Raw genomic sequence first — 22,859 nt, forward strand, 5'->3', positions numbered from 1 at the left:
TTTAAATTCATAATCAGCGACCCAAAAAACGTAGGAATACCAAATATTTTAATAATTTTCTCAAGGTAAGTTAATTCAGCAGTGAAAAGGTTAAAGAAAACTTAATAATTTTTTCAATATTTAAGGGGGGATCCTGGTGTAAAGGGTGGGAAAAACCGTTTTTTTCGCTAAATCGCTAGTTTTCGATCTGTAGAATGTGCTCCTAGAGCCCTAGTTGCGTATTTGAGGTGTTATTTACCTTTTGGAGCACATTTTGCGTAGGTATACGGGCGCGCAGCACCGCGCACAGCGGAGCGCCCAGTGTGGTCGCACTAAAGTCTTTTGTGCCGATATCCTTTGTTTAGCGGGCTCAGTAAACAGCAGATATTTCTGAAGCGTTTGGATAAGTATACCTGCTTATACCTGCTCGGAGGAATAACTGTAAAAATAGTTAAATAGTTGAGATCGCCGCTTTTATTACTGTAGGCATATTCAACGAAGGCTATTATGCAGTTCTGAAGATTATGGAAACCCTGATATCAAATTTGATATCAAAATTAAACCGACATGCAAAACGTTCACTGATAACACCAACACTGGCCGCACAGAACGTCGCAGCACTAAAGATGCTCGATTGGCTCAAAAACAGCAATTAATCGAACAATACGAGATGTATGAAAAAGCTGAAGGCTCATTATATGATTCTGGAATAGTGGATTAATGAAAAACTGAGATAAGGTTTCAAAAACTCAGTTTTTTCTAGCAATTTTTCTATATCAAAAACTATTATTGCGTTTTACTCGACATCACGTTTTCGGAATTGGCGGTCGTGATTATTCTAAAACTATTCAATTAATCAACTTGCCTTTATGCATACAAATAGCTAACATGTATTATTTGTCGATGAACCTATCTGATCCACACAAAAATTTGTTTAAGTAATATTTTTTAAATAAAAACGAACGAATCTTTAGGATAAAATTGAATTCTTTTTTAGTCTGCTATTTTGTTAATTTTCGACTTTTTAAAAATATTTTAGGTTCACCGACGAACTATGAGTGTTATCTTCGAAAACTTCTTTGGCTTTTTTTTTAGATAATCCTGCGAAGAGATATTACTACCACCGATTTGCATTTAAATTTTGGACACTTTGGACATTCACCCTTATATTTCGAAAATATTGCAACTTCTGTATCCAAAAAAATTTGATTGTATACTTCAAATATAATACAATATACCTCCAAAATTTCAAAAAGATCTATTGTTTTTATTACGCAAAAAAAAATTGCTAAAAACATCCTTATTTTTAGGCTTTTACACCAGGATCCTCCCTTAACATACGATATCTCGCTAACTGTTTGTTGGAAGAAAAAGTGGTACTAGGCATTTTTTACTCTATTTAATCTTAAGAATATATTGCTAGTGCCCTAACTTTTATTAACTTATATTTATTAACTTATATATATATTTATTAACTTTGAAAATTTCAAAATCATCAAATTAACAAAAGTTAGGACGTTACTGTAATAATATATTCTTGAGACTAAATAAAATAAAAATGTCTAGTATTTTTCTTTCGACAAATAGTTAGTGAGTTATCGTAAGTTAAATAATGAAAAAGTTACCAAGTTTTTCTTAAATATCTAAAAATATTGATATTAAAATATTAGGCAAATAAAAAAAATGTTTCAGACAAAATTTGTTCAAATTAATTTATAAAAAAGGTAATATAATAAAAGGATATCCATTGAGACCAAATAGAGCAAAAAAGTCTAGTACCACTTTTGCTTCCGACAAATAATTAACGAGATACGTAAGAGCGTAAATTAAATATTGAAAAAGTTATCAGCTTTTCCTTATTATACCAATATCTTAAAAATATTAGGCAAATAAAAAATGTTTCAAACAAAAGTTGTTAAAATTAATTGGTAGAAAAGGATGATATAATAAAAAGTTGGCATTTCCGTGTAAAAAAAGTAATGATCAGTGAATATCTCGAAAGTGACGCCATTTGTAAACAAAATAATATAGTTGTTTTGTGTCCCTTTTGAAACCGTACAACTTTTGTCTGAAACATTTCTTACCATTTTTATATTTTTTGAGATTTTTGTCTGGCACATTTAAAATGAGACATCCTGTATAATACGTAAACATAATAATCAATGGTGCTATCATATATATAACTCTCTTAATGATATTTATTAGAACGGATACGAACCTTTGCAATACAAGCTTAATAATAATAATAATATTAATAATAATATTTTATTATAATTTTTATTTTTTCTATTATTTTTTTACTTTTTTTAATTTTTTATTTTAATTTTTTATTTTTAATATTTTTTATTTTTATTTTATTTTATTTTTTTATTTTTTATTTTTAATTATGTAATGTAAAGATAGCGCGAGGATGGAAGTTTTAGCATATAAAAAAAGTATAATAAAATAACAAAATATAATATATGAATAAGACATTTTGGATGAATGAATAAACAAATAAGTAGACAAAAAATAAGCTAAATTAGAAAGAGAAGAACAGATAAATAGATAAATAGAAAATAAGTAGATAAAAAAAATAAGTGATTAATTTAATAAATTAATAAAATACGCACAAAATTTTTCCAAAATATTGGAAGAATATAGTTATTCTAAAAATTATAATATTGAAATAAGTATAACAAGGCACGGCAGACAATGTATGGCAGAATATAGCTATCTCAAAATAACAACAATAATTTTTTTAAGTAATTATGCAGTATAGGGAATGCACCTTCAATGACTTTGGCTTTGGCATATGTTGTCAAGGTCATCACCCTGAGAAACATGCAAAAGGTTTTAGGCGGCGCTCGTTGTTTGTTAAACAGTTATTAATAAAAAAAATTTTGTAAATATGCATATAAAGTCAACCTTCTCAAAAGTCCATGACTTTGACATACATTGTTAAGGACATGTTCTTGAGTGTTATGCAAAAAGTTGTAGCTGTCGCTCATTGTTTATTAAAAAGTTATTAACAAAAGAAGCTTCATTAATCGAGCGTAATTTTTCGGCACAGTATACATTTAATACCTAAAACTTCTAAGAGATTACTTTGAAACACAGTATATACAAGGTGTTTCCATATCGCTGGATCGGTCGCGGTGAAACAGTGCAGTGGCAAGATCATTCGACCTAACTCCCTTGGATTTTTGCTTGTGGGATTGGTTAAAGTGCGAGGTGTATAAAACTAAAGTGAATACACGGGATGAACTTATTGCACATGTAATAGCCGCTGTTGACCAAATTAGGGGCCGTGAAGATGCCCTCCAACGCGCAACCCGCCACGTTCTCACAAGATGTGACAAATGTATCGAAGTACGGGGCGAAATATTCGAAAATTTGTTATGATAGATGTATTACAATGTAATTGCAGTAAACTTCAACTCATATTAGACAATTCCGACGTGTAATTTAACATAGCTGTATCTCGGAAACCAGTAATAAACGACACCATGTTTATATAATATTTTTGCCTTATATTACCTTATTCTATACCCCCACGAAATATTGACCTTTCCTCCCGAGACACCCTGTATAAGCAGGGAAGGGGCGCACCGCTTCCCCAAGAAAATTCTATTCTAACCCAACTTATTGCATCTTCATATATTGTTGAGTGTGGGTTTTAAAGGTTTTAATCTTTTCAACACCTAACAATATATAAAGATGCAATAAGTTCGGTTAGGTTAGGTTAGAATTTTCTTGAAGAGGGGGTGTGGGGGAGGGGCTCCGCCCCTCCCCTGCTTATACTAGATGCGCAACTAAGTTTCCGGGTTTCACACATGGATGGCGCTAACAACACATGTAGTCGACATACATGTCTGAGGTTGTGTTTTTTTTATAGCTTGGACATCTGCTAACTATAACCAGTCGTAATACCAACACATATCGCAACGCAAAAAAATTTTTTCTAACAACGAAGATGTCGAGTTTTGTGCCAAATAAATAGCATTTGCGGGAAGCTTTGCTTTTCTGCTTTAACTTGAAAAAAAATGCAGTTGAAGCACGTCGTTTGCTTGAGGAGGCCTACGGCGAACATGCACCATCAAAAACTACCTGTCTGCTCTGCCACGCCGGCTTCATCGAAAACTACCTGTGAAGATTGGTTTAAACGCTACAGAAGTGGCGATTTCGACACTGAGGACAAAGAGCGCTCCGGAAGACCAAAAACAATTGAGGACGCCGATGTGCAAGCGTTATTGGATGAAGATGATACGCAAACAAAAGATCAACTTGCAGAGGAATTAAACATGACTCGCTAAGGTATTTCCAAACGTTTACCAGGTGTGTCGGTAATTCCTTTCCGGTTTTTTCGCTAAAGAAAACACGTTATTTACAATGGATAGTTAAAATATATTTATTAAAAGTATTGGCTATTTGATTCTATACATTTTGCCCATCTCTCAGGCAATTTATGGATGCCATTCCAAAAGAACTGTTTCTCCTTTGAGCTAAACCATTCATCGAGCCATTTTTAACTTCTTCGAAATCGGCGAAGTACTGCTCTGCAAGCGCGTGCCCCATCGATGCGAAAAGGTGGTAGTCGGATGGAGCTAGGTCTGGAGAGTACGGCGGGTGCGATAAAACTTCCCATCCAAGTGATTTCAACACTTCTTTGACTGGTTTTGCTGTATGAGACGGCGCGTTGTCATGCTGCAAAATCACCTTATCATGTCTTTGAGCATATTGTGGACGTTTTTCGATCAATGCACAGTTCAAATTGATCATTTGTTGTTGGTAGCGATCAGTATTAACTGTTTCTCCAGGTTTCAACAGTTCATAATATACGACACCAACCTGGTCCCACCAGACACAGAGCATGGTCTTGCGACCAAAGCGATTTGGCCTTGCAGTCGATGGGCTGCCTTCGCCAGGTGATAACCATGATTTTTTTCGCTTGGGATTTTCGAAATAAATCCATTTTTCATCACCCGTTACTATTCGATGTAGAAATGACTTCCTTTCATACCTTTGAAGCAGCATTTCACTGACGATTTTTCGATTTTCCAATTGCCTGTCATTCAATTCATGTGGCACCCATCTTCCCATCTTTTGGATCTTTCCCATCGCTTGTAATTGTTCACAAATTGCTACTCGGCTCACATTCAACTTTTCTGCCAATTGTTTTTGAGTTTGTGTTGGGTCTTCATCCAATAACTCCTGCAATTCCGCATCTTCAAACGTTTTCGGCCTACCAGGACGTTTTTTGTCTTGAACGTTGAAATCACCACATTTGAATTGTCGAAACCACGTTTCACATGTTCTTATGGTTGGAGCATGCTCACCATAAGTCTCTACCAGCAAACGATGACTTTCAGCGGCTTTTTTCTTTTGATTTGACAAGAAAAGTAATGCGTGCCGCAAATGCACGTTTTCAGGCACAAAACTCGACATTTTCAAAAAATTATTAATCTATAACGCTGTTGTTTTGGCGGAACGTAACTTGTGTAGTTTTGAGGTTAATGTCAGTAGAATAAAATGACATATGTATCAAATCATAACATTGCATACTTATGGCTAGTGACATCTGTTACAAAAACCGGAAAGTAATTACCGACATACCATGGGTACATGCCATGGGAAAAATTCAAAAGCAAGGAAAATGGGTGCCGCATGAGTTGACTGAGAGACAGATGGAAAATCGAAGAGCCACTTCCGAAATTTTGCTTTTGCAGTATGAAAGAAAGAGTTTCCTGCATCGAATTATTACTGGCGATGAGAAGTGGATATATTTCGAGAATCCCAAACGCAAAAAATCGTGGCTTTCACCTGGTGAAGCATCAACATCGACGGCACGGCCAAATCGCTTCGGAAAGAAGACAATGCTCTGCGTTTGGTGGGACCAGAAAGGAATCGTGTACTATGAGCTGCTGAAACCGGGCGAAACTGTCAATGGGCATCGCTACCGATAACAATTGATCAATTTGAACCATGCATTGCTCGAAAAACGGCCAGAATGGGACATGAGACATGAACGAGTGATATTGCAGCACGACAACGCTCCGTGCCATCGCACTTCCATCGTCCAGGTCATCAACCTGGACTTGGTCACCATCAAAACGCTGAAATGGGATCTGCTATCGCACCCGCCGTATTCGCCAGACCTGGCCCCTTCCGATTATCACTTGTTCCGGTCGATGGCGCATGACTTGACTGGGCAACACTTGGCCAATTTCGAAGAAGTGCAAAATTGGTTGGATGAATGGCTTCGGTCCAAAGACACGTCGTTTTATCGTCGCGGTATTCATGTATTGCCAGAGAGATGGCAAAAATGTGTAGCTAGCGAGGGACGATACTTTGAATAAACCATTTTTTGTATTTCTCTTGAAATTTTCCATTTTTCATTGATCAAAAAACCCGGAAACTTAGTTGCGCACCTAATATTTTCTATTTTTTCCTATTTTTATTAGCCGAGCAAACTGATCAGAAGGTGATATGAAAATATCAACAGTGAAATTCAATCAGGAATTTTCAATCGGATACACAAAAAAGATGTTCTCGGCGATAACGGGAGTGCTACTGACGGAAGCAACAACTGATGCTGAAATTTCATCGGTCAACGCTGATAAATAGTTAACCTTTATATCTTTAATCTATAATTAAGTTCATGAGCAGGCGGACTAAATATTCAAAGGTTGCGGAGCGGTGTAGCAACCGCTACGAGAACAGATACCGAGAATTAACTGGAATTTCATCGTTTTTATTCAGAGATCTACAGAGGGCACGGAGGAGTTGGGTAATTAGGCCGAATTAACAGTCGCGCCGCCGCTGCAATTGACCTTAAATATTAGTGTGTTAAGTGAATTTTCATTCTTCCGCCGGAGCTAAAGATTAGATAAAGAATTTAATCTAATCTAGCCGAATGAGCCACGAGACACGCGTTTATGCTTACGATATCATTTTATGAGATTCGTCCGTATTTATTTCGTAAAATTATTTATATATACGGATGAATGTATATGTAGTTGGCGAAATAGATACGACACTTTCCGATTTGACAAATTTCAAACGGCCAAAATGGGCAAAAATCGTCTGATGACCTAGGCGATTTTTGCCCATTCCGGAGCACATCATAAAGTAATCGCAATCGCAACCTTCTCGCCACTAATTGATATTATTCACGGTTTAATTAAAGTTATTCGTACGCTTTTCAATTTTGTATACAATACATACGCGGTAAATCGTAGAAAATCTATATTCAAGAGAAAATCAATAAAAAGAACCAGATTTTAGAATTATATTGGGGACTTGAATAAGTTCTCACTGTTTAAAAATGAATGCTTTATTTTAAAAAATTAGTAACATATCATTAAAAGTATTGTCCATCGCTAGCTACTACTTTCTCCCATCTTTCTGGCAGCATGCGAATACCATGTCGAAAGAACGACTCACCTTTTGTGGTTATCCACGAATCGACTTATTTTTTGGCATCTTCATAAGAATGGAAGTGCTGCTCAGCCAGGCCATGAGTCATCGATCGGAACAAGTGGTAATCGGAAGGAGCAATGTCCGGTGAATACGGTGAGTGCGGTAGGACTTCCCATTTGAGCGTTTCCAAGTAGGTTTTGATCGATTTTGCAACATGTGGCCGAGCGTTGTCATGCTGCAAAATTACTTTGTCGTGTCTCTCCTCGTATTGCGGCCGGTTTTCCTTCAATGCTCGGCTCAAACGCATCAATTGTAGTTGATAGCGATTTCCCGTGATGGTTTCGTTGGGTTTGAGGAGCTCATAATATACTACATCTAGCTGATCCCATCAAATACAGAGCATGAGCTTGGAACCATGGATATTCGGCTTCGCCGTCGATGTTGATGCATGGCCGGGCTTACCCCAGGATTTTCTACGTTTCGGGTTATCGTAGTATATCCACTTTTCACCGCCAGTCACGATACGATGCAAAAAACCTTTCCTTTTCTGCCGTTAGAGCAGCTGTTCACACGTGAAGAAACACCGTTCGACGTTTCTCAGTTTCAATTCGTACGGCACCCAATTTGCTTGCTTTTGAATAATTCCTAATGCTTTTAAACGTTTGGCAACTGTTGTGTGATCAACTCCTAATGATTTTGCAAGTTCAATTTGCGTCTGACATGGGCCTTCATCGAGTAATGCTTCCAATTCTTCGTCTTCAAACTTTTTCAGTGCGCCAGAGCGTTCTTTATCTTCAACATCAAAATCATTATTTTTAAAGCGTCTAAACCAATCTCTGCATGTTGTTTCCGACAGAGCATGGTCGCCGTAAGTCTCCACAAGAATTCTATGTGCTTCAGCTGCAGATTTTTTTTGGAAAAAGTAATGCAGTAAAATTCCCCGCAAATATTCTTTTTTGGCACAAAATTCGACATGTTTAACGCTATGAAAAAATATGTTGTTTACGCTTCGGCGGAATAACATATACTGTCACATCGAGTCTAATGATGGAGTTTCACGATGAAGTTGGCTGTAGTGTGCCTGATGCAAAAAGGCTAAGATAATACCATCTTTCGGGAAACAGCGAGAACTTATTCAAGTCCCCAATAATAATCTTATAATGCAAAACTACAATCGAGACAAATTGAATAAAAATTGAATTAAACCAATCTGACGTAAAAATTTGATAAAAAGTTTAATTACGATAAAATTAACAAAACTATTTGACTATAATTAATTAAGTTAACTAAACATAATTATATGTATGATATAAACATTTCTTAACTACTTTATTTCTTTCAACTACGAAAAAATTTATCCAACTATATGATGCGAATAATTCTATTTTTAGTATATTTGTAAAACTAAATATAAATTAAACAATCAAGAGACACGGCAGTGGCCGCGTTCAGCAGACTCAACAGTTGGACAACATTACTAAATTTACCACTGAATCTCGCTCCTGATTGGTAAATATTTCTGGGTCTATGAAGAATCTAAAAGAATGCTCCAATTACAGACAATAATCACTAAGCGCTCTCTGATCACTTTGTTCTACTGAACGCGGCCAGTGTCTCGCGCCAAGTGCACGCGAGAGCGACGCGACGCGCACGGACCGCGAAACCGGCCGGGTCTTCTCTTTTCTCTTTATCTTCAATTAAACGTCGGTTATATTTACGCGAAGTACTTGGTTGATCGGAGGCAAGATTATTGTACCACCCAAACGGCTAATCTGATCGAGTTCTAAATAAGCTCAATGGATTCCTTGGGGTCGACTTACATAACAAAATTGTCTTTACTTTTGTCCTACGTGCATTTTAAGTCGAAATATTTTAGTTCAAAGTACGAAATCGTGAAAAACTATCACATCCGAAAATTCGTCGTCAAAATGTTCAGTTCCATCAGACTACTATAGATGGCGACTGTGAAAAATTTATCGCTTAAGCTTAGACTCCATGGCTGCGTTCCGATATTCACTGCTAGCACTAAAAATCTATAGTATTTGTGACACAAACTATGTATTTTCAGTACTGGCAGTGAATATCGGAACGCAGCCCATGTATGCCGTAGAATTTCGGCAAATGCTGCAGTGACCAATCAGAAGACAGGCGCATGCCGGAGCTTGCTGCAACGGACCTGTGCCTGTTTCCTGATTGGTCACCGCAGTATTTGCCGAAGCTCTACCGCATACATAGGCTGCGTTCCGAAATTCACTGCCAGTACTGAAGATACATAGTTTGTGTCACATATACTATAGAATTTCAGTACTGGCAGTGAATATCAGAACGCAACCATAGGGTGCATTCAGTACTACAACCGCTCACTGAGCGCTAAGTGAGCTCTTGTATCTGATTGGTGTATATTTTTTAATCTAAAAGAATATACCAATCAAATGTAAAAGCTCATTGAGCGCTCAGTGAGCGGTTGTAGTACTGAATGCACCCATGGAGTTTAAAGGCCATCACACGTAGAAAAATTTTAACCGTAACCGTAAGGTTGTAAGAAAACTGACCAATCATAGTCGATCCTTTCTCTTGTGACATTATAATAATCGACTATGATTGGTCAGTTTTCTTACAACCTTACGGTTACGATTAAAATTTTTCTACGTGTGATGGCCTTAAGCTTTAGTGCTAGGCCTGTGCATATGTCAATGCTTATAACCTAACTTATCTTAACAGTTTGATGTCGCTTATGCAAATATATTCACAAGTTAATCATAATAGTATGAGTTATATTTATTCCGATTATCCATGAAATATATAAATTACTGTTACATTTGCATTTATAGTAATTAATATCTGTACTAAAATATTACAGACAAAAATTTACTTTTATTAACCTTCTAATGTAACAGCATTATGCAGTGGTTACTGATTGTTTATTGAAAAACTTGCTATCACCATTATTAATTTTGCAAGAACTACTTGCTATTATTCTGGTAATTTAAGGAGTAATGAATTATTATAGAAAAAAGTGAGTTGGTATCGTTTTTATCAAATTTTAAAGATCATTATCTTAATAGATCTATGTCAATTCAGTACTTTCTATAGTAATTCATTATTCTTTAAATTATCAGAGTGATAACAAGTAGCTTTTGTAGAATTAGTAATGGTGATAGCAAGTTTTTCAATAAACAATGAGTACACACTGCGTAGTACTGTTACGTTAGAAGGTTAAAAGTTATTTTTTATTAATCAGTGTAAATGCAATTGTAACAGTAACAGGACGGTAATACTAATAAATATAACTGAATTCTTTGTGTTAAACTTAAGAATATATGTAGAAAACATGTGCATGAGATACGCATCGAACTGTTAAGAAAAAAATCTTTAAAACTTGATAAAAGGGTTACCTACGCAATACCTTTTATAATAATTCATTACTCGAAAACTACTTGTACCACTCTGATAATTTAAACAATAATGAATTATTATAAAAAGTACTGACTTGGTAATGTTTTCATCAAGTTTTGAAAATCCTTTTCTTGACAGTTCGATAATGCATATCTCATGTACATGTATTTTTAAGTTTAATATAAAAGCTGCAGTTATATTTATTACTATTATCCTAGAAATATAACTCTGTTACTGTTATCGTTGCATTTAAAGTAATTAATATCTGTATTAAAAAATTATAGATAAAAATTACTTTTAACCTTCCAACATAACAGCACTACAAAGTGGTCACTCATTGTTTATTGAGAAACTTATCACCATTATTAATTCTACAAAAACTACTCATTATTACTCTGATAATTCAAAGAGTAATGAATTATTATAGAAAGTACTGAGTTGGTATTGTTTTTATCAAGTTTTGAAGATCATTATCTTGACAGATCCATGTCAACTCAATGCTTTCTATAACAATTCATTACTCTTTAAATTATCAGAGTCATAACAAGTAGTTTTTATAAAATTAGTAATGGTGATAGCAAATTTTTAAACAATGAGTGACCACTGCGTAGTTAGTGCTGCTTACGTTAGAAGATAAGTAATTTTTTGTCTGTAATTTTTTAGTACAAATGTTAATCACTTTAAATGTAACGATAACAGTAACAGAGTTATATTTCTTGATTAAAAGTAATAAATATAACTGAACATTTTGTGTTGAACTTGAGAATATACTGTAATATATAGAATACATGTGCATGAGATAAGCGACATCAAACTGTCAAGAAAAGAATCTTCAATATTTGATGAAAATGTTACCAACTCAGTACTATTTAAAATAATTCAAATGTATGTAAAAAAAGATGTGAAATCCAAACAAAATTATTTAAAAAAAGAAAAGAAAAAAAACGCCAACTATACGCGTTCCAGCATTTGTTCCGCAAAAAAAAATTTTAAAAAATGTTATAAAAAAATAAGGATCAAGAAAATAATATTATGGGATGTTATATTTTAACTTCCCAAAAACTATTTCATTGCACGGAAAAAAATATTCAGGAAAAATTATTCATGCAAAGTTTGTACAAAAAATTTTACTTTTTAATATCTTTAAAAAAAAGAGTAATGAAATCAAAAAGTTGCGCCAACTAATAATGCGAAAATATGTTGTGCAAGACATGAAAAACATGAAGCAACGAAAACAAATAAAATTAAAAATAATAAAACAATGAAAAATATAATTAAGATTTAGACAAAAACATTTGGCGTACCCAGATATTATAAACCATCAAATATATAAATAGTATTAGCACATTCAATATTAACGTTTAGAAATATAGATTGCCATTATATAATTATAAAATGTATCAACGCAATTATTAGAAGATTGAAATGTTAAATCTATTACAACTTTTGTTTTAATGCATCCTAGGTACGCCAAGTGTTTTCGTCTAAATCTTAATTATATTTTTCATTGTTTTATTATTTTTAATTTTATTTGCTTTCATTGCTTCGTTTTTCATGTCTTGTACAACATATTTTCGTATTATTAGTTGGCGCAACTTTTTGATTTCATTATTTTTTTTAAAGATATTGAAAAGTAACATTTTTTATACAAACTTGCATTAATAATTTTTCCTGAATATTTTTTTCCATGCAATGAAATAGTTTTTGGGAAGTTAAAATATAACATCCCATAATATTATTTTCTTGGTCCTTACTTTTTTATAACATTTTTTAAAATAAATATAATCAATAATGTACTGGATTAACTTTGCGTTTGTGCCTTATTGAATTAAAATTTGAGTTTGTTTTACACAAAGAGCTGTGAAGAATATGAAAATTTGAAGAATAAAAGATGTAGGGCAATTGCTTTTTCATATAAAACTCTGAAATTAAGTTTGCTTAACTTGAATCGAATCGTCTCAACGGATCTTTTTCTATATATAGTGTCTATAAATAGATTTTACCTACATATACATATTGATCTGCTCGAGAGACATCTGTCTTAGAATGCTGAATAAATTATGCATTGATACTCTACCTTTTATTTTAATGTAAATTATAATTACTACATTAAATATAAATCATATCTAATGCTTGAATATTTTATACATGTTTTTATATTTTACTCTCTTAATATTTTGTGACATCCATATACAGAGTGTCCCATTTTTAATCCCCCAGGCAAATATCTCGAAAAATATGAAAGATACGGAAAAATTTTAGACAAAAGTTATATGGTTTCAAGGGGGACATAAAATAAAACTATATCAATTTGTTTACAGATGGGGTCATTTTCGAGATATTCACTGATCATTACTTTTCTTAAATAGAAACCCCAATTTCTTATTACACCATTTTTCTACCAATTTGAATAATTTTTGTCTGAAACATTTTTTTACTTAATATTTTTTGAGATATTTAAGGAAAACTTGGTAACTTTTTCAATATTTAACTTACGATATCTCGCTAACTATTTGTCGGAAGGAAAAATAGTACTAGATTTTTTTACTCTTTTTGATCTCAAGAATATATTGTTACAATAGTGCTCTAAATTTTGTTAACTTATCGACTTTCGAAAATTTCAAAATCATCAAATTAACAAAATCAGGATGCTATTGTATTGCAATAACAATATATTCTTGAGACTAAATAGAATAAAAGTCTAGTATCATTTTTTCTTTCGACAATATGTTAGCGAGATATTGTAAGTTAACACGTTGACTGCCAACTACGAGATATCTCGTAGTTTATTTACTTGCCCAGGACGCCTAACTACGAGTTATCTCGTCCCTTCATTACTTACTTACTTACTTACTTGTCATATTTGTACAGCTACGAGGAAACTCGTAGCATAACAGTGTAAATATGAATAGATGGCCTCAGGAAAGAGAAAAAAAATGTTTTAAAAAAAAAACATTTTTTAAGCTTTTTGATTATTATTAGGTACTATTATTAAAGTTTTTAATAATATAACATGATTAAATCAAATTGGCTCTTTAGACCGGAATCGTAAAAAATTCCGTGGCAGTCAATGTGTTAAATATTGAAAAAGTTACCAGGTTTTCTTTAAATATCTAAAAAAATATTAGTCAAATAAAAAATGTTTCAGACAAAAGTTGTTCAAATTAATTGATAGAAAAAGATGATATAATAAAAAATTGGGATTTTCATTTAAGAAAAGTAACGATCAATGAATATCTCGAAAGTGACGTTATCTGTAAACAAACTGATATGGTTGTTTTGTCTCTCTTAAAACCATGTAACTTTTGTCTGAAATATTTTTCCGTATCTTCCATATTTTTCGAGATATTTAAAATGGGACACCCTGTATATTGTTACGTTTCATATTTTCACTTCATCATGGTACATTTTACTTTATTTTAATATTTTTAATTGCTCTTTATAGTAAATAAATGTTAAGACATAAACGTGACGCTCAATACACATGCATGTTTATAAGTGAGAATACATTTTAAAATTAGCCGCTCACTTCCCAATCTTAATTCCAACTTTGTAATAGCAGCTCGTACGAGTGCGCAAATCAAGACTGAAAACTAATAATTATATTGTCAATATTCTTCTCTGAGAATAACGTTAGCGTGCCAGCTGCAGCCGGATACGTTGAATCTGCTGTTAAGATTATAGACAGCATTTCCTTTAACCGTTTCAAAACAGACAAGCAGTCTCAATTCTTTGTGTGTCAAGCGTAGGATACAGAATAGACGCGTTCTACAATAGATATTCCTTTACCTTGAGGCATTACAACTGCGTTTGGATGAGGCTGCGACTGTGGCATCGGGAACATGCCAGGTGGCGGTGCCGTAGCGATCGGTTGCGTTTCGAGATGGGCCGCACCCGCTGGCGGATATATCGCGGCGTAGGGGTTGCTCATTCTTCTTCAGCCTGGTACTCGTTCACTTCCGAATAAAACGAGCCGGCAGTTGGATCAGTCGATTCCAATCTGTCCAGAACTGGACAAACAAGATCGTCTCGTTATATAAGTACGTGTGTGTGTGTGTGTATGTGTGTGTGTGTGCGTGCGTATGTGCGCGTGTGCATAGACAGAGTGTATAAAAATTATCGGGACGGTGAAATATCATAAAAACTAAGCATTTTAGAAAAAAATGTTTCAAGTAAAAATGCTAGGGTTTCAAAAGATCTATTTACTAACATTATGAGTTTGACCTCGAATGGTGTCGCCAAGGTCAGGACAAGGTCATCTTGAATTTTTTAAATGGGACCCCCCCCCTACTTTTATTGCATATTCTTATAGCCCTTCTTTAGACCCTTCAAAGCACTATAATGTTTTCTACTTTGAGTAAGCCGTTTCGAAATTATCGAGCTTTTTATGATAAGATGTCCAGCCAGCAGCTGAAGCAATTTCGTGACTTGTATTTCAGATACATGTAATATTAAAATATTAAAAATAAAATTATAATATTAAAAAGTAACATTAATGTACTAAATTTATAATAGCACTAAAATTCACCTTCGAATCATTTCAAATCAATTGCAATGAATTTGACTTGAAGTAGAACACATTACTTGTACATGATACGCGTTGTTTCATACAGAACAGATAGATGATTTTTCTTAGAAAATGCTGTTTCAGGTTTTTATCATCGATTAGCGCATTGTCAAACAATGAATGGTGAACAATTTGAGCATTTGATATTTTAATCGCGCTTTCAATTGCTAGTTTTCCTTTATAATCATCTTGCCTTAACTGGCTAGATACTTCTTTGATCTTGCCTTGGTTGGCTGAACATCTTATCATAAAAAGCTCGATAACTTCGAAACGGCTTACTCAAAGTAGAAAAATTATGTTTTGAAAAGGTCTGAAGAAGGGCTACAAGAATATACAATAAAAAGTAGGAAGTTCCATTTAAAAAATTCAAGGTGTCCTTGTCCTGACCTTGGCGGTGCCACTCAAGGTCAAATTCATAATGTCAATAAATAGACCTTTTGAAACCTTACAATTTTTATTTGAAACATTTTTTTCTAAAATGCTCAGTTTTTGTGATATTTCACCGTTCAGGTACTTTTTATACATCCTGTATATGAATATGTATGTAATATGTACAAGATTTTTCAATTGGTGCGGGTCGATATTGGCAGCCTGTGGCGGCCATGTTGTTTTGGCGGCGTCTGTCTAACCTGTTGTTTATTATTCAGTCACTGATGCCAAATCACCATGACAAGTTACACGATTAAGCAGCACGTTCAAATGATAAAACTTTATTATCAAAATGTTTGTTAGTGCAAACGTTGTGCGCGTTGCGCCCATTGTACGGCAGACGCGGTGGCCCTTCAAAGTCGACTCTCCAACGTTTGGTGGCCAAATTCGAGACGACCGGTTCGGTAAACGATCAGCCAATACCCGTACGTCAAAGGAACGCCAGATCGGCCGAGAACATCGCCGCAGTAAGTAAAAGTGTGCAGGAGAACCCGAGGCAGTCAATTCCTCGCCGTGCACAAGAACTCGGCCTTTCGCAGACTTCAACTTGGCGAATTTTGCGTCGGGACTTGGGCCTGCACCTGTTCCAACCCAAGATCCAACTGACCCAGGAGCTCAAAATTAATGATCATAGACAACGCCGTTTGTTTGCTGACTGGGCTTCGGAGCATTTGGAAGAGGACCCCAATTTTGGCCGAAAAATCATCTTTAGCGACGAAGCGCATTTTTTTATGAATGGCTATGTTAACAAGCATAATTGCCGTATATGGCACGACGCCAACCCACACGAGGTTCAACAGGTAGCAATGCATCCACAAAAAGTTATTGTTTGGTGCGGATTTTGGGCCGGCGGCGTCATTGGTCCGTACTTTTTCGAAAACGACGGTGAGGCCATCACCGTCAATGGCGAGCGCTACAGAACGATGATAACCAATTTCTTTTGGCCCAAATTGAACGATATGGACGTGGATGACATGTGGTTCCAGCAGGACGGCGCTACGTGTCACACAGCGGGCGCCACGATGGACATTCTGCGAATGTCGATTTGAGGGTATGGTTATCTCTCGCAGAGGTGACGTGAATTGGCCACCTAGATCGTGCGATTTGACCCCGCTAGACTTTTTCTTGTGGGATTTTCTGAAGTCGCAGGTCTATGCCAATAAGCCGCAATCGACCGATGCCCTTAAAGTCAACATAACCCAGGCCATCGCTCAAATTCAGCCGGATCTATGCGGCAGAATCATTGAAAATTGGACCACTCGGAACCGTGCCACCGTGAGAAGCCGCGGCGGACATTTGAACGATGTTATATTCCACACATAATGGCATACATGGGCCTTTCAAATAAAAAAAGAATTCCGTTAATACCTCACACACAGTTTGTTTTATTCCATTGCAACATCGACCCGCCCTTATTGAAAAACCCTTTATATGCGCGTACGCACATGCGCATACATATATGTGTTTCAGAGCAATTGTGCCATAGTTCGTAGGAGTGTAGAACGGATTAAAGTGAACAAAAAAGTTCCATATCGTTTTGCAATATTCGCAATAATTATATCAATTATTATTAATAATTGAAGTTGGATGAATGAGCGCGCAATGAGATGATAGGAGAGGAGCGTTTGAGCTGTTCTCAGACTGTAACATGGCTTCTAGCAACTGTTGTCTCACGAGAAGGATAACGTGCCCCGCTGCACGTATGACAGTTGCTGGATCAACTGGACTGTGCTCTGGCCAGAGTGGCTGCAACGTTTCTCTAATCATGCATCTCGGTGCGCGCTCACTCGTCAGATTTCTGTAATTAATAACTCGATAACTATTGAGAATATCGCAAAACGGTATGGAACTTTTATGTTTGTTTTAATCCGTTTCATATCTTCACGAATTCCTCGTACTGAATTATGGAACATCCTGTATATATGAGTTAACGAGTTGATTTTCATCGGACTCTGTTAATATGATCGGCGAAATTAAAAGTTGCTATTCGTTAAATGCTATATTGCTACATCTTGCAAACTTAGATAGAAATTATTAATTTATTAATATTACATACTGTATATGCAGCCTAAAAAACTTTTTTATGGCCGCCATCTTGAATCTGCCATATCGTAATTATTGATTTGCATAAAAATTTATCATTGATGACAAATATATCGTTGCAAGAGGTTTGAAACGGAATAATTATGCGAATTAAATTGAAATATTGAAGATCCCGATATTTCAATATTTTTCTCTTTCTAACCGTCATTTTGGAACCGCCATATCGTCAGATGAAACAAAAAAATACGTTTTGAAAGTATAATTATTTTATGTATTCTTGGTTGACTCGAGATTTAAATTCGCATGCTGCTTCGACTCGAAAAAATTATTTGAAAAAAATCGTTTATCTATTTTTTCGTGTTTTTGGATAAAAATCGGTCATATTTTTTCTGGTTGGTATAAACCAATTTTTAATGGCGGAATCAGAAAGAGCAGACCCGATTTTAGTAGAAAACACTGTTTTGTCATAAATTCTTCTTCTTTCTATGAATGAGAATGAAGCTCAAAAATGAACAGAAATTTTCGAGCTTTCAGGTGTTAATGGGTTAAACAGTTCGGAAATAATATCGAAGATTCGAGGCTGGCGATTTCAACGTGGAAGATTAAACTCGCTCTGGACGGCCTCAGAAGGTCGACGAAACGTCTTTTGAGGACTTTATGCGCGAAAATCCACAAGTATCCGTTAAAAAACTTTACGACATTTTACACAAGTCCATCTTTATTGCGCATGACTACCTAAAGAAGCTGGGGTCCTCAATTCGACTGGATGTCTGGGTACTAACGAAATGAGTGAATAGCAGTTGGTGGAACGTGTGAACATCTGCGATATGCTGCTTCAACAGCACCATAAAACCATTTTTTAAGACGATCAGAACAAACGATGAAAGTTGGATCGTATACAATAATGTATTGGGTTGGCCAATAAGTTCGTGGGGTTTTTTACTTATAAATGATCGATGATTATTTTTATAGAAGGTAATAACTTTAATCAATTATATATTGGCCGTTGTTATCTACTATCTTTTGCCATCTTTCGGGCAGTTTCATAATTCCTCGTTCAAAAAACTTCCTGTCTTTCTGGGCAAAAAATTGTTCCAAGTGTCGTTTGACAGCTTCCTCACAAACAAAGTACTTTCCATTCAAGGAATTTGACGGGAGCGAAACAGATGGCAATCCGAAGGAGCAATGTCTGGAGAATATGGAAGATGTGGTAAGACATCCCAGCCTGGCGCCAATAATTTTTACCGGGTTTGTAGAGAGCGGTCTAGCATTGTCATGGTGAAAGACGACGCCTCTATGATTCACCAATTTTGGACGCTTCTCGTGGGTCGCTGCATTCAATTTATCCAGCTGACTACAGTACACATATGAATTGATCGTTCTGTTCTTCGGAAGTAGCTCGTGGAACATAACACCCTTCCAATCCTACCAAATTGAGAGCATGATCTTGCTCGGGTGAAGCCCTACCTTCGAAGTGGTTTGTGGTGATTCGCTGCGCTACCCCCACGATTTTTTGCGTTTGATGTTATTGTAGACGATCCATTTTTCGTCGCGTTACTATACACTTCAGAAATGGATCGCTTCTCTCACGTTTTCCAAGTGAATCGCTGATGGAAATGCGTTGGATTAAATAAGCTTCGTTCAGTTCGTGCGGAACCCAAACATCGAGACGGTTAACATAACCAAGTTGATGCAGATAATTTTTCACGCTCGTTTTCGATATTTGGAGAATGTCTGCAATTTCCCGCATCGTATAGTGTAGATTGGTGTCGATTACCACCTTCAATTTGTCGCTATCGATCTCATTAGTCGGCCTAAGCGTGGTTTGTCTTTGACGGAAAAATCTCCGCAACGAAATCTCGCAAACTACTTTTGGCACACGCATTCTTTTACAGCGTCCTCACTATATATTGCACAAATCTTTTTACAGGTTTGCGCTGCGTTTTTGCTTTTTTTTAAAATAAAAAAGCATAATATGCCGAAAATGTTCGTTCTGGTTATCCATTTTCAGATGACGTAAAACACACAAGATACACAAGCAATATTTACATATATTTTTTAAATGCATGTTGAAATGTCATCTGTTAATGACTATACGTTTTCAAGATTTTCGACTGAAGATAAAGCTTAGCAGAGCGCCTTGAAGCTATCTATCGAGAAAACCGCACGGACTTATTGGTCAACCCAATAATTGGTAAAAAATCGCGGAGAACCAGTGGCGCGTTTACGTAAACAATGGCCAAGCAGGGGCTTCACAAAAAGGTTCTGAGCATTTGGTAGGATTTTAAGTAATACGAATTTCTTCAGTCAAACGAAATCGTCAATGTGGCGAAATACAGCCTTCAGCTGGACGACTAAAAGCTGCCATCGTACGAAAGTGCTCTCGACTGGTCAACAGGCGTGGAGTTGTCTTCCACCATGATAACGCCAGACCTCACATCGCAATGTTTATCTGTAAGAAGCTTAGATTTCGAATAAGATGTTTTTCCTCACCCTCCATATTCTTTTTGTCCCATCTAACTACTATCTATTTCTCTTGTCGAAAAATTTTTTTCGGAATAAGAAATTCGAGTTTTTGGAAGTTCTCAAAAGTCACCTCTATCAATTCTTCACCAATAAGAAACTTTCATTTTAGAGCATTATGCAACTTCTTGAAAGATGGACTAAGGTCGTTGAACAAAACGGTACATATTTGCTTCAATAGAAAAATTTGTGCAAAAATAGTGCGCTCCGAATTTATATAGAAAATTTGTGAAACGAACTTTCCAAACAACCTAATATATTAATACTTACTTTACATGTTGCCCGTGATTTTCTATCCGATTATTTATTTTTAATTATTTATAAACAAATAAAAATTGAAAGCTATTAAAACATTTAATTTCTTGAAAAAATATTTAAAATTAGAAGTTAAAAATTTTATTAAATATTCTTCACATACCAAATTTTATTTTATATATATTTTCCAGAATTTTTTGCACGCTAGATCTTTTTATAAATAAGTTATTTGAATGAATTTTGTAAATGTGACAAAATACAATAGTAATTAACGATTTGAAAAACCTTTATATCGTGTACTTAATTTATTAAGGGTATGCGAAAGTTTCTATCGTTCACATATAGATTATGAATTATTTACATGAAAATTACCACGCATTTTGTTAGATTATATCAATATTAATCAACTTGATTATATTCAATGACAAACATTTTTAATTCGTATGAAGATGAAAGTCGATAAGACGCATATTCGTCATTATACGTTTTTTGTTATTTCATCAGCACAAAACAGTTGCCGAAACAACCAGAATCATTTGCGAAACTTGTGCTGCGGGAACGATAACTGAAAATTTATGTCGTGAATGGTTGCGATGCTTTAAAAGTGGCGATTTTGACTTGAAAGACGCGAAGAATGCCGGGCGACTGCAAGAGACGAGTTCGGATAATTTGAAAGCATTATTGCAAGATGATTTGACTCAATCGAATATAGAACTTGCGAAAAAGTGTATATATTAATGAGAGAACTATAATTCGATGCTTGTTTGAGATGGGAAAAATTCTGAAAGAAGGAAAATGGATTCCCCATGAATTATCCGAGAATACTATTGCCAGTCGAGTCACCATTTGCCTTTTGCTACTCAATAGACACAAACCCAAGTTCTTTTTGTATCGAATTATGACCGGAGACGAAAAGTAGATTTATTGCTACACAGTTGTAGATATTTAGATAGCATGACAGTTGTAAATATTTATAATAATTCCAACCGCAAAAGATTGCGGGTAAATCCCGGAGGACCTTCTACATTCATAGCCAAAACGAAATACGCATTGTCATAAGGTCCTCCTATGACTAATGTATCTAGTGGAACAAGAATGCTATTATGAGTTATCAAAATCATTTTAGACTATCATCGTGGAATTAATCAGTCGACAATTGAGATAGTTGAATGAGCAATTATCGAGAAATGACCATATTTTGCGACAAGGCAAAACAATGTGACATCTGCACGACAATGCCAGGCCCCGTGTTGCATTGACGACCCGGGAAACTTTAATGGAATTGCAATGGGAAGTCCTATCATACCCGGCATATTCTCTAGATATTGTCCCATCGGATTTTCATTCTATGCAGCATAGTTTTTCTGATATAAGATTTCACAATGTTGAAGAAGTGCAACAATTCATTGATAACTTCATTCATTCTAAGAACAAAGATTTCTTTTATCCATCCTTTGCCTGAAAGATGGCAAAAAATACTAAATAATGCTGAAATATTTTGATTAAAAATACTATGTCATTTATAATAATATTAGTAAAAAACATTGCCTTAGAAACGATAAAAACTTTTACATCCTTATATACCCCTAATATATTTATTCAAATTTACATTAATTTATCCTTATTTAGCAATTGTATTGGATTTGTCATTGTGAATTTTTTTCTAATCTAAATCTAATTATAAATCTGAAATCTAATTTCAGATTTATAATCAGCGACTTAAAAAAGTCCAAGATTTCATAAAAATTCGTCAGACAGAAAAAATATGCCACACAAAAAGTTACATTTAAGGTTATCTTAAGTTTATCCTTAGGAGATTTAAGGTTTGTTTCATGATTTACATAGCATTTTCATATGTAGACGCGAATTTAAATATAAGATCTAACTTTAAACTTAACTAACTTAATCGTTAATAGTTCAGTCTCATATTTAAGATCGCCTGAATTACATCTTTAAATGCCAATTGTAAAAAAGCTATTTTATCGACTACATGACATTTTAAAGTGAACTTGAGACGATCTTAAATACAAGATCAGACTGTACCTAAATAGCAAATGTCCGAAAGACATTCTGAGAATGTTCTGAAGGCATCCTACGTCCTAAGAATGTCCTAAGGACATCCATTGGAAATCTTATGCTGTCTAGATAAATAACGTTCCAGAAGCTCACAATCCAAACGATCCGACGTCTTTCCTACCGACGGAGAAGATCCGGCAGATTTGGTATCAGTAGTTCTCGAACGAGTCGACTGATGACGGAAGCTGTT

The 22,859-nt window shown here is 35.0% G+C and overlaps 1 protein-coding gene across 6 annotated transcripts in view; it reads right to left on the bottom strand.

Moving 5' to 3' along the window:
* The window catches only part of LOC105188136 (phospholipid scramblase 2), a 134,624-nt gene that overhangs the window by 54,974 nt on the left and 56,791 nt on the right, over positions 1 to 22,859 (bottom strand). For 5 of the 6 annotated variants that reach the window (XM_025297856.1, XM_025297852.1, XM_025297853.1 and 2 more), the window contains one exon: positions 14,566 to 14,786. In XM_025297856.1, coding sequence (XP_025153641.1) covers positions 14,566 to 14,707 — 142 coding nt within the window. In that variant the 5' untranslated portion in view covers positions 14,708 to 14,786. Of the gene's footprint in view, positions 1 to 14,565; positions 14,787 to 22,636; positions 22,654 to 22,859 lie in introns of those variants that run through there. The other variant, XM_025297855.1, reaches the window with a different exon arrangement.

Source organism: Harpegnathos saltator, unplaced genomic scaffold (assembly GCF_003227715.2).
Source record: "Harpegnathos saltator strain DR-91 unplaced genomic scaffold, Hsal_v8.6 scaffold19, whole genome shotgun sequence".
NCBI lineage: Eukaryota > Metazoa > Arthropoda > Insecta > Hymenoptera > Formicidae > Harpegnathos > Harpegnathos saltator.